This window comes from Populus trichocarpa, chromosome 13 (genome assembly GCF_000002775.5).
Source record: "Populus trichocarpa isolate Nisqually-1 chromosome 13, P.trichocarpa_v4.1, whole genome shotgun sequence".
Classification (NCBI taxonomy): domain Eukaryota; kingdom Viridiplantae; phylum Streptophyta; class Magnoliopsida; order Malpighiales; family Salicaceae; genus Populus; species Populus trichocarpa.
This window is the reverse complement of record NC_037297.2, coordinates 3,964,600-3,982,752: the sequence shown is the minus strand read 5'-3', so window position 1 is coordinate 3,982,752 and position 18,153 is coordinate 3,964,600. Positions and strand designations below refer to the sequence as shown.

The following is an 18,153-nucleotide window of genomic DNA, read 5'->3' as shown; positions in this document are numbered from 1 at the left end:
CATCCTTTCTGCTTTTGCTCAATTCTATCCGAAATTTTTCCACTAGTCTTCCTTATTGACCATTTTCCTCTTAATAGGCTCCTCTATAGTTTGGGGAGATTTGGCTTCTATTAGCTGAAGCAGCTAAGTCTCTCCATCTTGCATATCTTTCACTTGCACTTGGATCCTTTAAACCTCCTATCTCAACCAAAACCAGATGCTTCCAATCTTGTTTGATGATCTCCACAACTTCTTGTGCAATGGGATCTTCGAACAAACCAAAGAATTGAGCAATTCCTATAGTCCTTGGAACAAATTGCATGCCCCCAAGTTGCCTTACCACAAGGGTAGGAGCATAACTTACATAACTTGTGATCCTTACCAAAAGCACCCAACGTCTTTGCCCACAACTCACCAAGACATCCACTATAGTGACCCACGGGGCTCTCCACTGAAATCACTATTAGGCAAACCTTCTACTTTGTCAACCCAAACCTGGTTGCCTAGATCTTCCCATTCTTTTCTTCTACCAACTTCAGGGGTCTTTGGGTGAACCACGAAAAATTATTAAAGATAGGCCTTTTTGTTTTGATGTGGCTAACCATCTAGATATACAACAACTGCATGTAGCATCTCATTACTCCTTTTCCGGTCTTCCTACAATGGTTAAGTGTCACGATAGTTTCAACTAAATTAAAAAACCACTGGATTGATTTGTGTATTCTCATACTCTACATAAGCAACAGCGGCCTCCAAACTCACTACATTTGTCTGGCCTAGGAACAACACAAGGCCAAATATACTCTATTTCTGATCCTGACCTTTTTCTAGTTCAATTTCTAACATCCTCCACTTCAGACCGGTACCATTCTTTTTCCAAAAACTTTTCCAAGTTGGCAATTCTGAGCAGTTTTGACAGTTCGGGGGTGATCTTGTCAAATCTCAAAGGAAAATAAATCCTATACAAATTGTTTGGAAACTCAGTCAACATCCTATATTGGGACATAGGTTTATGCTTCCAAAAGAAAAACACCGGTAGTCTGGATCCCAAAAATGAACTAAGGCTCGCACAGTTCTGCTTAAACTTCTACCCTTGCGATTTCTACCAAACGTCTATATTTCCTAAAAAACACATCCTCATCCACATTCTGAAAGTGAGTCATTAACTTGGTCACCTCATTCATAATGCAATTCAGGTTCTTGATTGGTGACAACTTCTTAGCATCGCTTCTAAGGCAGTCTCCTTCAGTCAATTGTGACATTTCAGAATTTTTTCGTATTCTATGATGGAAAATTTAGCAATGGTGGCCATTTCATTCACAAGTCCTGGGAAAAATACCTTTAGGTTTAGACTTGTTTTGATGCAAAAGAGATTATGGAGCATACAACCTAAAGGTAGGTTCTAGTTCTTTTATGTGAGACATAGGATAGATTTACTACTTGGTCTCTAAAAGGGTCTCATATCTGCCCAGTGAAGTTCTTCGTAAAGACAGTATAGGGGCGTTGCAAGGAACAGTTAAGGTAAGTATACCCACCATTACCAAGCAGGCATTCAGATATGAGTTGGGTGTTTCACGCATCTGAACCCTGACCGATAGTCATAGGGCAAATCGCTAATCCCCCACCTAACTTAAAGCTCGTGTGTGCCTCTCAAAATCAAAGTATGTGATGCATGTGACAGTTCTATACAAATGCATGAACAATATGTATATAAAAAAAATATATATTTAAAGCATATAAGCAAATAACAAAAAGAAAAGACATATTAACAATAAACACTTGAAAACAAAAAAAAAACAAATCAGACAAAAACAAAGCTTAGTCCACAAGGTCCCCAGTGGAGTCGCCATTCTGTCGCGGGTGCGCGACGTCGCGGCGAATATTCCACCTTAAATCTGGGAAGTGTGTATGGTATCTATCTGGCAAATATGGGGAGACAAGAAAATATTGTCTTTTGTTGGTAGAAAATGGTGTGGGAGTCGCCACCTAGTATTTTGGTCACTAGGAACCCTAACTGGTCTCAGAGATCGGGTACGGGGACTGGTTGCGTAAAGGGAAGGTATTAGCACCCCAAATACGCCCTACCTAAGGTAAGCTGCATCGTTTTATTGTCTGATAAAATTTAAGGTGTTTTCGTTGTGTTTCCTAGTTGTTGGTCCGTCCATGGTTCAAGAAAAGTCCTCCTCAATAAGGAGGTCCTTATCTTATCGGGTAAAAAACCTAACCGTTCTAACGTCTATGTAAAAAACATATTTTTAATTTCAGGAATACGTTTTACGTATAAATTCGTAATCCCATATACTAAAAGAGGACAAAAAGATTTTTTAGAATTTTTGAAATATTGGCCTAGTTCTCATGGCTTGAATAAACTGGTTATTAAAGCCAAAATGCATGCTAATACATATATTGTTTTTTTGAAATTTCCTTTGTTGTGTGAAAATATGATGTTATAATATTTATATATATATGTTGGAGAGACTAGGCCGTATGCACGAAAACAAAACATTTTTAACTTATTTTATTTTTTATGTCTTGACGAAAACCGGGTATTTTAATACCGGATTTGTATCTTTACAGTATAAAAATACAAACCGATATTGATCAAAATACAGTAATAAATTTAGAGAAAATCACATTTTTTTTGAAATAATTTTTAAAGAATTTTTTTGTTCGAATGGGCCAGACCCGACCCGAAAGGAGACTGGGCCGAAATCGGCCCAAAATAAAACGGGTCTACTTTCTACAGGGCTGGACTCAGCCCAGCAGCATGGGCTGGGCTGGGGTTCCAGCCCAAAACAACAGTAAACGGGGTCACTGTACATCGGGGTACTGTACACGCATAGTAACCGGGGTACTGTACACGCATAGCAACCCGTTAATTAATTAGCTGGTTACTGTGCACATGTACAGTAACCGGCTAATTATTTTCTTGCTTGCAGAACGTGCACAGTGCACGTTCCGCATGTAAGAAGATGAACAGTAAAACGAGATAAGGGGCAGAGGGCTGACCTGTGGTGGCTCTGATGGCGGTGCTGCTGGCGGTTGCTGACCGGAGAATGGCTTGGACGGTGGTGAGCTTTTCTTCCCTTTCTTCACTGTGTTTTCCCTTACTCTGTTCTCCTCTGCTTCTCCTTTCTTCTTCTGTTTCTCACGGTGCTCTTCCCTCTCGCGGTGGTTCTGCTGTTGTTTGGCAGCTTTGATGGTGCTGGTGGCAATGGAGAGGATGCCCGAAGACAGCAGTTGTTTTCTTCTTCTTCTTCCCCTGCTGCTCGCGAGGCAGGTGCTCCCTTTTTCTTCAAGCAGCAACGCCGGGTGGGAGGAAGGTGATGAACTGAGGCAGGATGGTGGTGGCGTTTGGCAATGCTGGTGCAGTTGGCGTGTTACTGCAACTGCTCCTGGTGTTGCCGCTGCTGCTCTTCCTCCTGGTGTTGGTGTTGCTGCTGCTGCTCTTCTCCTGGTGTTGCTGCTGCTGGGCTAGAGGAGATGATGAGGGCGTTGGCAGCGTTGGTGCGGCTCCTGGTGTTGCTGCCGCTGTTGGGATGGAGGAGAAAATGAGGTCGGTCTGGGGCTCCGTTGACAGAGGAGGCTGTTTCGGGTGCTCTCTCTCTTTCTCGTTCCAAAAACACGCCTCCCCTTTTAGTTTTCCAGCCCCCTCCCGTTCAACAAAACTCTCCTCGTTTTAAACTTCTTCCTCTCTCCGTTTCAAAAAGTTTCCCCCCCCTTTGTACTGCTGTGTTGGGTGCTATTTATAGAGCAAGTGGGTGTGGCTTTTGCTGTTGCGCATGGGAGCGGGTCTCGCGGCGGCTGGTCGGCCATTGGGTGCTACTGTCGAGGTTCGGCTCCAACGGCATGGAGCGCGGCGGGTAGAGGAACAGTGTCAAAACGACACTGTTCAAATTCCTTTTTTTTTTTTATTATTATTATTATTATTATTATTATTATTATTATATTTTTTTTTTATTTGTGGGGACCCAAAAATGGGTTACAACAATAACCATATTGCACAATCTCTATACACTCTTGAGAACCAAGAAATGCCTTCAATCTGATGCACCAACTATCATAGTTGTCCTTGGTTAGCTTCGGGATGAGTGCATGTGCATTTTCTGTAGTCATTTTGCTCCTTTAATGACTATATCACCTTCTGGGAGTTGAATTTGGCAAAACGGACACTATAGATCGATCCGGAATGCTTCAAAACGTAGGGAACCGGTCTGACTTTGTTGAAAATGGGTCCGAAATGGGGTGAACCGGTCAAAACACCAATTCTGGGCATCAGGCGGTTCGCTGGGGTTGAACCGGGAATATTCTGCGGAATATTCTATCGGCTCGGCTGCGGCTATCGAGCGGCTCGACTTTGAAGTCGGCTTAGAGGCTCGGCGCGGCTTGAATATGGCGCGCGTGTGTCTCAGTCGTCGTCTACCTCTGGGCGCGTGGGAGGCACGTGGTCAAACAGTGCAGAATATTCAGGTGGCGCGTGTGTTCTACCTCCGTCTCCGATCAAGCTGATTTTTGCACCAGTGAGTTCGTATGGATGAGATCTACACTGTGGAATGATCAAAACTTGTTTTTGACAACTTTGAAAATTCGGATATCTCCCAAAACACTTCTGTTTTCTGACGAACGGGGCTCTGATACCAATTGTTGGTGGGAGAAACCACTGGTGGTGGCTTTGAAACATTCAGAGGGTATAAAACACACTGTTTTATTTCAACAATAAAAAGCTTACAAAGATTAAACAAAAGCTTTGAATACACTCCCTCTCTCTTTCTTTCTAGTGTTTCTTTCCTCTCTTTCCACACAGAATAGCATCCACTTAGGTACCTATTTATACATGAATTCAAAACAAGATAATTCAACCTTCAAGTGTGAAGGCGGCTGGCGGCATACAGCTGGTGGCTGGCGGCTGGCGATTGCAAGTGGTGGCTAGGCGATGACAGCTGGTGGCTACAAGTGGTGGTTGTCTTCCTTGACCTTCTAGATTGAGTTTAATGCAACAAACACATTATGAACTTCATCAAACACATTATCTAAACCTACAAGAAAGTCACAGATACAATCTTTCATTATCTCCTTTTGATAAATTTTGATATTTGTATTTGTTTATAACCTTTAGCAATCAGTCTAATATTTTCATTCATGTCATTTTTTTCTTAAAAAATCATTTACATCCAATAAGTTTTATCCTTTCAAGTAAATCAACTAATCTATACCTGGTTGGTATACATGGAATCTATTTTAGATTTTATGGCTTCAAGTCATTTTTAAAATCAATATCAAATATTGGTTGCATGTAATTAGTAGGCTTATCAAGTATAAGCAACTCGTCATTTTCAGCTTTCATGAGAAATCCATATCTCAGTAGTGCACGATATGTCCTACTATATCTACAGAATTCTTATTCTTATTAAACTTTTAAACTAAACATCCAATGTTATAGTCTCAAGCTGGTTCTATTTGGAAGTCAAATTTTGGTTCTTGAACTTCTTTGGAAATGTAACATATTTTGAGATAAATATTTCTCTCTCGTTTGATATTGGTTTAAAGCAAACTTGTTCTGAAAATAATTCAAGTGATTCTCATGGATGGGTTTGGATAAGTATTGAAAATTTTTGTTCTAATTTTGGTGAAAATGTGAAGTGATGTTTGGGTGGTCAAAAGGGGTTAAAGATTCAATTTGAGGGTTTCAAATAATCAGTCTTCAAAGCATTCATTTTATTTGTATGGATAATGGAGCTTGTTTCGCATGAAAAAGCATTGCCTCCCAATCCAAATTGCTTGCCTTTGATAAGAAAGGGCTTGATTGAGCACGTAATGTAGGCTTAGCCTCTTGGTTATGAAAAAAAAGGATATTTATTGGATCAAAAGGTGTTTATAGGATTTTAAGACTAAGGATCGCTAGTGCTTGTTGTTGCACGTGTGTGGCATCGCGACGATAATCCACTCTCGGGTTATGGGTAAATCAGGAAAATGGGGGGAGACAAGAAATTCTTGTCTTTTATCAGTGTATAGAGGGAATGAGAGTCACCACCTAATATTTTGATCACTAGAAACCCTAACTGGTGTATTATATAATCGCACAAATACTGGATTGTGCAGGAGCTCCTGACCATGTTCACCCATTCTTTCTTCGGGTTGAGCCATTATTGGAGCCTGAACAAAAATAACAAGTTGGTTGGATGGACCTTCACCAGAGGCATTTCTAAATGTTTGCTTAAGTAAGCTGGTGAGGCGAGCCATGCTTGCCTTTAGAGACTCCAACTCTTCTTGAAAATGGGTGTTATGGTGAGCACACTATTCATCTTCCATGTTTCTTGCTCAGAGTCGGGTGTTGTAGACTCTTTGAGGACCTATATTTTAACCTGATGTATGTATGCATGTTATTTACAATGAATGGATGTATACGTATGGATGCAAATGTATGTACATGCATATTGGGTATGGATGACAAAAACCCATACAACATGAATATTTAGTAAGTCCATGCTCTAAGGTAAGGTTCTAAGCCATTACATGATGGGTAAACTTTTTACCTGGTCTTGAAAAGGTCCATGAATTGCCCAGTGACTACCTTACGTGAAGGCAATATAGCGGTTTACAAGGAATGGTTGAGGCACAGTGTGACTGTTATTATCGAGTAAACACTCAATTTATAGTTGGATGTGTCATGAATCTAAACCTCGATTGAAAGTCATAAGGTAGACCGTTACTCCCCACCGAACCTAGAATTGGGCTACTCATGAAATCAAAATGCATGAGGGCATTAACCTGTACCCGATGTACTTATGCATGAACAAGAAATAAAAATGCTAAACCAATGAAAATGCGAGCTAAAATTAAACAAACCAAAACAAATAGGCAAACAATCAAACAAGCAAAGCTTAGTCCAACCAGAAAAAATGGTCTGGCTGTGAAGGGTGACGTGGTGCTAGCGATGGAAATGGTGGTGTTGGTGGAAAAATGATGGCTGGTGTTGGTTGTGGGAGGAGGAAGAAGAAATTTGTAGAAGTGAGAGAGAAGAAGAACAATGGTTGTTCCAGGCATGAGGGTGGTGAAGCTACTGTCACTGGTTTGGCCTGAGGCGGATGAAGATGCCGGTGGAAGAACTGATGGTCTGAGTCGGCTGTGGTGGGAGGAAGAAGAAGCCTGCAGAAGAGAAAGAGAGAGGAATTCGCGGAGGTGTTAATGTTCACCGTGGTGGGATAGGTTGGAGGAGAAGGTTGGGCCGCTCTTATTCACGGCGGTGCTGAGATGGTGTGGCTGAGATCATGGTGGAGAGAGAGAATGAAGAGAGGGAGAGACGACAGAAAAGAGAAAAGCTAGGGAGGAAGGCTGATTTTTTTTTTTCCAATTTTGAACATGATTTTCATTATGCTCAGGCCATGAAATCCATCCTTATTTATAAATGATAGAAGAGGGTAATCTTGTCTTCACTGGGGGAAAATTTTCGGCCCTAAATTCAGTTAGGAAAGATTCCAACCGTTGGCTCAAAGTAGATATCAAGAACTGTCAAATTTGATAGTTCAAGGCTGCTTGAGTTGACTTCTTTAGGTTGACACCACGTTAGCTTTGGTGCTAATAAGCTGGTGAGGACCATACTAGGGTGTGGAGGGATGTTAGGTGATTAATTTTGTGCATGTTTTGCCAAATTTGGTGAAGGTTATAGACATTAAATGCACCTATAAAGGAGGTGACCTGAGCAGATTTTTCGGGTAAAAGAAGAAGACAATGAACAGTAACCAGACGACGTCTCGTCTGGTTTTTTGTTTTTCTTTTTTTGAAAAACAACGTCGTTCTGTTCTTGAATTAGGGATTTTGGCCATAACTCAATTTAGTCCTCCAATTTTTAATTTATTTTAATTGCACCCTTAATTGACCCTAAACTTTTGATTTAATTCAATCTAGCCCCTGTCGAATTACAATATTAGCCCCTAATTTACGCGCTCTTTTCAATTTTGCTCATGGTCTCGGATTTATGCAATTTTACCCCTACTTGACCATCAAACTTTTAATTTCTTTAATTTCACCCCTGAATTCAATCAATTAAGCCCCTATAGTTCGACGACTTTTATAGATTGGTTCTTGGCTGCGAAATGTTTTAATTTGACCCTAATTGATCCCAAAACTTTAATTTTCTTGCGATTTTACCCTTAATTTCAATCAATTAACTTGGTAAAAATTAAATTTGGTCTATTAAAATTCTAATCTTCTCAATTAAGCCCAAATTGGTTTCCCAAACTTAATTTTTCACCAATTAAACCCCTAATAAAACTAATTTGACACATTTAAAGTATAATTAAGTCCTTGCACCTAATTAAATCCTTCAATTGGACACAAATTAATCCTTAAACATAATCAAACTTTAATTTGCCCCATGAATAAATTAAATTGGCCTATTAAAAATTTAATTATATACTTGAACTTATTTTTTTATGTAAATGGGTCTAATAATCATTTAATTTGACATTGAATTTGCATTGTTTCTTCATTTTTGGGCATAATGGGGAACATTTATGCCTCGAATTTTCTCCAAAATTGCAGTTTGGTTTTTATGTAATTTTTTGAATCCTCCCTAACCTTCTTCTCTATGTTGCCATCATTTATTTTATTTTTTATTTTTTATTTTGAAAAAAAAATGAATTTAGATAATAACCTAGAAATGAGTTATGACAATACTATATATTAATCTGTGCAGAAAGAACAACCATTTGTTGGCTCATAAATATCACTCACAGACTCCAGTAATCTAGTAAGCTTCTTTTATATATATATAACTTATAGTTGGAGTTTCTATGGCTCATGAATATCAAATATGAATGTATGGACAACATGTTAGGTTGTCCGAACTCTTTTCTTTTCTAATTTTTGTTTCTTTTCAAATTTATTTGATTCATTTTTTAGATTATGGCATTTCCATGCATTATAAGTGTATATTTTGATCCTATATATTGGGGTTATGTTAGAGAATAATATAAATCATATCTTGGGACCTCACCTAATAGTTTAATTTATTGTGTTGAGATAGTTTTTTGACATAGTATCAAAGCCTTGATGACGAAGCGGTCACTAATTTGAATCTCACCATCTCCATTTATTTGATAAAAATTAAGCACAAGGTAGTGTGGGCATATACAAGTTTCAAGTCCAAAAGGCCCTCACTTGAAGAAGTGTGTTAGCAAATAATATAAGTCATATCTTGAGACCTCACCTGACAGTTTAACCTATTGGGTTGAGAATGTTCTTTGACAGGTTAAGAGTCCATTTAACATAATTTTTGAATTATAATTTAAAAATTATTTTCTTATAAATAACCCATGAGTTAAAATGATTGTAAGTTAAAACCATGTTTAGTAAAAATGAATTAAAGAATGTTTCTTCAAAGAAATAATTTAGTATAAATTAAAAAAATTTAAAAAAAATTATAACCAAACCTCAAAAATTATTTCTTACCATTATGACTTTTATTACTGTCAAAAGTAAAAAAATAACTTAAATTAAATTGCAAAAATCATACTAATGCACATAATATTAGTTTTCTTCCTATTCACGAATCACACTCTTACCGTACATACTTATGACATTTTTTAAAGTTAAAGGTTAAAAAATAATTTATATTAAATTGCAAAAATCATATTGTACATAATATAAATATAGTTTTCTTCTCATTCATGAATCGCACCGATTCTTTTCCTTGCAATTAGTCTTCCATAAAATTACTTGGTTACGTCACCTATGAATTATCCTACTGCATGAATAACGTGTGCTTGCAACTGGAAATATGCAGAAGAAGCTTTGGTAGACCTTGTTTTTTTTGGATTAGTTTAAGGAATTTGGCATATACGTAATTAAGTTGTTTTTAATGCCAAAACAGTTGATACTCTTGATCGTCTATTTTGTTAGATAAAGGTTAATAAACCTGATTTTTCCTACAAAGAAACTGACCTCATTCACAATTCACAATGCTGAAGGTATTTATTTTTTAACAAGCACAGACAAAAAACACACAAGAAATGAAGTTTAGATTCTGATGTTACTGATATATTATAATTGTACTTGTTTCTAATCTTTTTTTTTCTAATCTTTTTTTTTAAGTTCATTGTGTTTCTCTCAACTAGGAATTACCCTTTGATCTCAGTGGAATTCTTGATGTATGTCCTCCAAATTCTCATTAATGATGACAGATTTTAAAGGCTTTTATTTGTTTCTTGTTTCCTTTTTATTGCAAGCAATTGAAGACTTCTTAACTTCGAATGAAAAATTCCATGGTTTGAACAGTCAATTATCTGATAATTGTTGTTAATGTAGTGAAGAAATTAAATTTAATCTTGTGACCTCCTAAATTAATTTCACTTAACCCTCAGAAATTTGTAGACGGTGAGTTAAAACGAATCTTAATAAAGAGCAGAAGGAAGTGAAGATAGGGAAGGTGAAATACAGGGGAAGGTATACCCAAAGATAATTCAAGCATATGACTTCCTTGGAAACAGAAAAATGAATCGATTCTTTTCCAAAATGAAACCCACAAGGAACCTCTAATTTGCCTCTCATGTATGTGTGTCAAAAACAACCTATATATAACAGCTTAATTCATTTAGTCAATTAAGAATTCACATCATCTTCGACCTCCTTTATCCAAGAACAACCTTGGAGAAAACCAAAGAAGCCTTCAAATGGAAACCTTCAAGCTGTATTATGATGATTTTGAGCCCTTTTGCCAGTGGAAAGAGGATGAACATGCGATACTTGAGATCCATCTACGAGGTACTTAATTCATTTGGTATTTCCTCCAATTTATCATGAAGAAAACAAGTAATTAAATAGTTTCACAATTTACATTTTCTTCCGTATATAGGATTCAAAAAACAACACCTGAGGGTCCAAATAGAGGAACCTGGTGTTGTGAAAATTACTGGAGAGCGACCTATAGATGGTACTCTACGTTGCCGCTTTCGTAAGCAAATCAAGATCCCAAAGAATTGTAAAACAGATGAAATTCGGGCTAAGTTATCTGGTGATATTCTTCAAATAATACTGCCTAAGCAAACAACTGCATTTCCTCGAAAACCAGGCAGCACTGAATGTATTACAAGAAGTGAAAGTATGCCATCAAATTACTTGTTATACATAGAGAGTTCAAGTTGGACACTAGAGATGACTACCAAGTTAGCTCTACAAGTTGCAGGAGTGCTTGCTGTGGTAGTGGCTTTTGGAGCTTCTGCTTACAAGTACTGTCATTGTGGTCATGTTGAAGGCTAATTGTATCATAAAATATACTTCTAGCCCAGATTCTTCTATCTTCTGAATCTGAAATATTGAAAGCTAATTGATCCATAATATATCCTTTTAGGTGCCAATATATTGTTATATCATATATTCGGTTCCGTGCCGTGTTTCCTTTACCAGAAATTAAACTTTTAAGAGTGCGCGCGCGCGCATATATAATAAAGTTTGACTTAGTGTTGATTTGTAATCAAGACCCTATGGACTATTTGAGTGAATCAGACTTTTTAAAAAAAATAGAAGGGAATGATATTATTTGATTATTTGATATATATTTTACATTTAAATTTATGTAGAGATTGTTTAAGAATTATATAAATTATATATAGAAATTTTCCTATCAATTTAAGATTTTAGGGTGAGACTGTTTTTTAATAGAGTTTATATAACTATACAATAAGATATAAGAAAATAGAATAAAATAAATTATAAGAAATGCTTAATGAACAATAGATTATATAAATAATTTTCTAATTTTCTTAATTTGTTCAATTCCTCGATTTGCTACTCTACTATAAGTAGCATCCACCAATGGAAGACAACATGGCACATGCAGCAAATTCAGCCCACTGTCATTGCTGGACAGTGGCGTGGTTACGTTGGGCATTTGCGCTGACGTGCTGGACCTTATCAAGTCCTAGGTTTAGTTCGGTTCGTAGGAAATCACTATGAACCTTTTCAAACACATTATCTAAACCTGCAAGAAAGTCATTGTTCTCCTTCTGATAAATTTTGATATTTGTATTTGTTTGTAATCTTTATGAACAAGTTTATTTTATATATTTATATATTTTCATCCATATCAGTTTTTCTTTTAAGAACTCATTTACATCCAATAAAATTTTATTCTTTTAGATAAATCAATTAATTTATATCTATCTATACCTGGTTGGTATACATGAAATCTATTTTAGATTTTATGTCTTCAAGTTATTTTTAAAATCAGATATTAGTTTCATGTAATTAGTAGGCTCATTAAATATAAACAACTCATCATTTTCAGTTTTCATACAAAGTTCATATTTCAATAGTGCATGACGTGTTCTATTATAACTACACAATTCTTATGTTTATTAAACTCTTAGGCTAAACATTCAAAGTTATAGCCTTAAATTCAGGTTCCATTTGGATGTTAATTTATGGTTCTTGAATTTCTTTAGAAATATAACATATTTTGAGACAAATATTTTTCTCTCGACGGGATAATATAAACAACATCCAATAGTTTTTCTTTTATATATCCCATAAATTTATATTTATCCAATAGCAATGCTAGCATTGCCACTAGTTACGTTGCATCCATTAAAAAACAATTTTTTTTATTTCAATGATAGATTTTGTCTAGATCTAAAAATCCAGCTAGAACTTACTAGAACAGTAACCTAAGTCCTTTTAAAAAAAAATCATGAGAAAAATATATTCACTTAGATTTAACTCGTAATTAACTTTAATAACAATTAAAACATACAATCAGTAACTCTAATTATCTAGCGATGATTCTTATACCATTGTTGGGTTTCCTGAAACACATATACATAAATGAAACAATAAATTTAAAATTTCTGTGGAGTTTCAAGGATCATGTTAAATAGATTTAGAGTTGTTTGGAGTTTATATGAAAATTACCTAAAATTAGATGTTCTTTTTTACCTTGAATAATTACTTCAAAACTGGGTTATTACAAATCACAAGTCATTCAAGTGTCCGGTCTACGTGTTTAGGCTTTAATGGTTTTTTTTTTTTAAGAGCTAGCTTGAGTTGACTCGAATATCTTTTTTCTGTTTTTTTTTATTTTATGTTTTTTTTCAATTTTATTAGTTAATGTTTAGTTGTTCGAAAATTAAGTTTTATATTTTTTTTATTTTAGCAAGAGCTCTTTTTATGCATGTTATCATGTTTGCTTTTTTATTTTTTTATTTGTTCCATTTTTTGTTATTTTTTTATATATATCATATAATTAGATGAAGTCATCTTATTAGATGCTATCGGTATATGATCTAATTTTTTAATCCTTTTAATGTAATTTTTTTTGTCACCTATCTTATATATAATTAACTATCCCCCTAGCTAATCCATCATGTCTTGTAACATGATATTTTTTAAATGTGCCAGAATTTCCATCATTGGTCCAGAACCTCGTCTTTTCAACAATTTCGGCATTTAGTTTCTATCTTGAATATAATTTTTTTTCCCCGTAGGTTCTATTCAAACATGATTTTGTCGGAGTGTGAATGGCAAAGAACAAGTGTCTGAAAAATCTTATTTAAACTTGGCATTTTTCAGCTTATTCTACATCTATATATGTTGAAGTATTCTGTCGCCAGAATTTCTTGAGTAAATAAAGAGGGTGGTGCTAAATTAACAAAGCGGGTACTTTAAGATGGAATGTAATAAACATTATTAATGAAGAAGATATATTAATCATTTTAAGAAAATCAAGTATTCACTAATGGTGTTCTTGACAGTCTACACAAGAGAGATACGTTATTAAAGATTTTGTTGGAGAGTGAAAGACTTGTAAAAATTGCATGTCAGCCATGGTATTTTAATTTCCTTGTTCGAAAGGAAATTCAATTTTGCCCTAGCATGTAAATTATGCTTGATTTGTTTTTTTCAATCATTTAAGAAAGAAAATTCGATTTTTTGGACTGATTTAGTTACAGCAAACTTTCTGCTGACAGACTTTCGGATGCCTCCCCAGCAGCTCAGCATGATGAACATGCACAGAGGCCCACCGATTACACTTTGCAAAAACAGGAGCATTTAAAGCCCACTCAAAATTAACCACATAGTAAGCATTCAAATTCTAGTATTTTTTGGCATCTGAACTCTTTGAATTAATTAAAATACTCGACCGACTGATTAATTCTCTTGATCACTTCTTTTCACTTTTCTCCAAGGATTCTATTTATCATATGGATTCCACGGAGGTCTATATATTCATGTATGCTTAGTCGAGCCTTGTATCTATTATCTACTTGCTTCTTTAGGGCTTCTTTCTGCCATTGATCATCTGATACCATCTTCTTTGCTACCAAGAAAAGATTTTTATTCCCGCAAAGCATCTATTGGAGATTCAAAGCCAGTGATCATGTATTCATCAAGAAACATGCAAGAAAGATTAGGTTCTCTTGTCAACAAGTTCTTCGAGAAGGATTTCAAAGGCTCCCTTGCAGTGATTGGGAGTGCGAAGACGCGAAGAGGGTATGTAGCTATGTATGTGGGGGAAGAAGGTAAACGATACGAAGTTCCAGTGAAATACCTATCCAATCCAGTATTCCAAGAACTGCTTAGGCGATCGCAGCATCAAGATCTTGACTACAAGATTGAAGGGGCAATTCGGATTCCTCACTCAACTGCTTTTTTTGATCAATTCTTAAGGATTATCAAGGAGTACTTCTAGATCAATGGAAGATGGCCATGCATGCCATTGTCAAGAACACATCTTTGAAGAGGGTTTCATGGAAAAATAAAGATTAGCCAGTCAATTTCTAGTACATCTTTAGGTTATCATTAATGTTCAGTTGGAGGGATTTCGGCCATCTTACTGGATTCTTTAGAATAAAAATCCTTATAATCGTAATTCTAGATCAAAGTGTGTACAGATGAACAATCTATTAGAAATTAAATAAAATCAACTCTATTTTTTTTAATAAATAAATCTGCTCCTTTGATGTGCTTCATATATATTTTCTGCTTGCCGGCATTAGCCACAACTCAATCGCCAGGACTGTTATGCGATTGTGTTGCAATCTTTTTAGGTACGTACGTCAAGCGCATACGATTTGCTCAACAATGGACTAAATATTTAATTAAACAACTGATTATTCAAGCAAAAGTCCTAATTGTTGCAATAGCCTGCATGTCTGTTTGATGAGTTCAGCATACGAGTGAGGAATCCTATATATCTCTTGGAAACGAGGAGTTTGAAATGTTAATATATAAATTTGAATTCATAATCTATTATCATAGATTTTTGGATTGAAATGATCATACCCATTAATATATATATATAGTAAAATTAACAAACCAGTACCTAAGTGAATAAATGTGTCTGAAACTCATTGAACAAATAAAACTAAAAGATTTAGAATCATTACATAAAAAAGATATTTTAATCGAATAATGAAATATTTATATTTGATATTTTGTTTGCTATTATATATAGGAGTACATGAATAAACTCTATAAAGTGAAACACTCAATTATAAATCAGCAAATTTCCAATAACTATAAACACTCGAAACAAGCAATAAAACGCAGCTTATTAATTAATTAAGGCTTAACTGTGCTGCATTAAAATGATAAAGTGCCAGACTCATGAAACGCTTAATCATTTTTGGGCAAGAACAGGGAAAATATATCATGCATATTAGTGGTATATCATGCCACGATCATTCCTGCGACCACAGCCACTGCTGCCACAATAATCTGATAGCCTGATGCAGCAAGTCCATAAGCAGCATTAGGTATTGGAGTAGGTGCTGGAGCTTCAGCTTCCACGTTAATGACTAGCTTCTGGCCAAGCTCGGAACAATGTTTGCCAAACCCACAAATGTACCATTTCTTTCCTGTGCTGCCTAGTGTTATTATGTCATTTCCACTGGTCAGAGCTTCTCCGGAAGCTACACAGTTCTTAAAGCCGTTGCCATCCACCTTGTAGAGATTGTGTGGTGGCTGGTACTTGAACACTGCAAACAAGTGATCATTAGCATCAAAAACCCCATTTTTTTTTCCCTTTAAAGAGCTAGCAAACTTTTAAAAAACCATGAAAATAAATGTGTGTGTGTGTGTGAATTGTGACAAAATATAAACTAAATTGATATGGATAATTAAGTTTACCTATTGTGTCACCAACATGAAATACTTTGCCACTAGCCCAAGTTGTGTAGTTAAAATTAACAGTCCACCCTTTGTCATCACCAACAATGTGTTCAGCTGCCATGGTGAGCGTGGGAAGAATAATTGTGACAAGGGCAAAGGCAATAAACTGACTAGAAGCCATTGGAGATCTGCTACTTTAATTGTTAAGAGACAATGCTTGATTTCTAATGTCTGCTCCAATGTGGGTTTGGTAAGGGAAACATAGGATCCTATTTATAGTTGACTTTCTTTAGGAAATGCATAGAAAATCTCGAAATAACACCACCGGCAGCGGTCGGCACTACAAACAGCTTTGGGTTATACGTACTAGGCACCAAAAGATTAAAATAATCTGATGGATGGTGTGGAAAAACTGGCCAGAAAATGGTGATCCTTTTGGTTGTTTCTTTGGGTGATAACATCCATTACAAGTTACATATGCGCGCTTTTAAGCTTTGTTTGAGTTCATATTAAGATGTTTTGTGTATGTCTTACTCATGTCTTCGTAGATGGTTTTGATGGGATTAAAGCCAAGATAATATCACTTGTATGAGCTGTCCTGTGGGGGAGGAATATCTGCCTCCAAGCATGTATCTCTTCTTGGTATTCTTTTTTTTTTTCTTTTTATTAAGGTAATGAGTATTAATTTTAGGAGTATTTTTGCACACTGAAACTAAATCCATTTACCATTTAATTAAAAACGACTATAAATATTAAAATTAGAGGATTCATGAAAGTTTTATTTACCATAATCTGACCAAGTTTTTGAAATCCTAATTACCAAGAAGAGGTATAATCCCTTAACCAATATATTAAACAATTTGAGGGAGAAAATGGAGCACGATTATATATGCCAATCCCAATCTTTTGATTAAATTAATATAGTCAAAAACCTCAGAAAATCCAATTCTAATATTAGGAAATATGTTTTCTCTTGCCGGCCAGGAAATCAAGGCAAGCCGGAAATAAGAAAACGCGCATCTTAAACGTAGGCATGTCCAGTTGATAACACCAAATGTCAAAAAAAAAATATGTTGACAAAATCCCGTGGAATAAATATATCATCAGGTGGAGACTACAATTCAATATTTTTTTTTTATCTAAATCTTGTTTTTAACGGCCGTACTCTATAAATGATGTGATAAACTAACTCTATCTAGGTTTTTTGTTTTTTTTACTGCCTTGATCATGGAAAATTCTGTAACAAATTAAAGAATTAAAGAATTTCTGAATTACAAAAGAACTAAACGAGCGCATGCTTTTATGTACAAAAAACAATAATGTTCATCCTCTTACATTTTCACTGTACAATACTGGAGCAGTGATTTTGTTTTGCCATTTTGATCCTCAAATTTTTTTTCTCATGATTTGGTTCTTTTGTGGTTAAATTGAAGGGAAATTGCTTCCAATATGTTAGAAAAAAAAAATAGAGGACTAAACTAAAAAAACAAAGAGAAACTTGGTGGTCGTTTTGAAATTATCTCAAGACATTAACTTTAATCCTCTTACTTTGCAATTAATCCATTTTTGTTCGTATTAAAAACACTTTTTTGATCCAAAATTTCATTTCTTTTATTTTTTTCTCCTAATTTGAGGTTAGAGAGAGAAAGTCATAGTAGAGAAAGAAAATATTTGTCAACACCGATTCTGACCATCAAAATAGTTGATATTAGTATCAATGAGTTTCATTCGATGAGGATAGTTCTACTGGGATGTAATGTCACCTTGAAATTTCTTGAGATAGTAGATTTGATCTCAAAAACTTTTTGGATTTTAGGTTGATTTTTTTTGTTTTTGGATCATTTTTAGGTTTTCTTGAAGGCTGAAATAGATTTATTTAGGTCTCTATAATTTTTTTTATGTTTTTGGGTCAAAAAATAATTTTAAATGAGTTTTTAGATGTAAAACACCCCTAGCGACCTCTCATTGCTAGAATTTGGGTAGAGCATGCTACACATTGCTTACTATATTTCTTTTCAAGAAAAAAATTGGGATGTACAACTCCACCTCTTACTAAAAGAAAAGAAAAAT

General features: G+C 35.4%; 2 protein-coding genes across 2 annotated transcripts; one reads left to right on the top strand and one right to left on the bottom strand.

Moving 5' to 3' along the window:
- The first annotated feature begins 10,592 nt into the window (after positions 1-10,592).
- Positions 10,593-11,449, top strand: LOC18104113 (inactive protein RESTRICTED TEV MOVEMENT 2). The gene is made up of 2 exons (XM_006375820.3): positions 10,593-10,740; positions 10,832-11,449. The coding sequence occupies exons 1-2, from the start codon at positions 10,650-10,652 to the stop codon at positions 11,233-11,235; spliced, it is 495 nt and encodes a 164-aa protein (XP_006375882.2). The 5' UTR covers positions 10,593-10,649; the 3' UTR covers positions 11,236-11,449.
- A 4,095-nt stretch (positions 11,450-15,544) lies between these two features.
- On the bottom strand, positions 15,545-16,268 carry LOC7489653 (blue copper protein). Its single transcript, XM_002319111.4, has 2 exons — positions 16,102-16,268; positions 15,545-15,950 (listed from the first exon to the last, which is right to left on the bottom strand). The coding sequence occupies exons 1-2, from the start codon at positions 16,262-16,264 to the stop codon at positions 15,643-15,645; spliced, it is 471 nt and encodes a 156-aa protein (XP_002319147.3). The 5' UTR covers positions 16,265-16,268; the 3' UTR covers positions 15,545-15,642.
- Positions 16,269-18,153: the final 1,885 nt, after the last annotated feature.

What these genes read in the sequence shown, in the direction of transcription:
- LOC18104113 (XM_006375820.3), top strand. Translation starts at nt 10,650, where the DNA reads ATGGAAACCTTCAAGCTGTATTATGATGATTTTGAGCCCTTTTGCCAG. An exon ending in ACTTGAGATCCATCTACGAG is followed by an intron (nt 10,741 to 10,831) that starts GTACTTAATTCA and finishes TTCCGTATATAG; the next exon opens with GATTCAAAAAACAACACCTG.
- LOC7489653 (XM_002319111.4), bottom strand. Translation starts at nt 16,264, where the DNA reads ATGGCTTCTAGTCAGTTTATTGCCTTTGCCCTTGTCACAATTATTCTT. An exon ending in TCATGTTGGTGACACAATAG is followed by an intron (nt 15,951 to 16,101) that starts GTAAACTTAATT and finishes ACTTGTTTGCAG; the next exon opens with TGTTCAAGTACCAGCCACCA.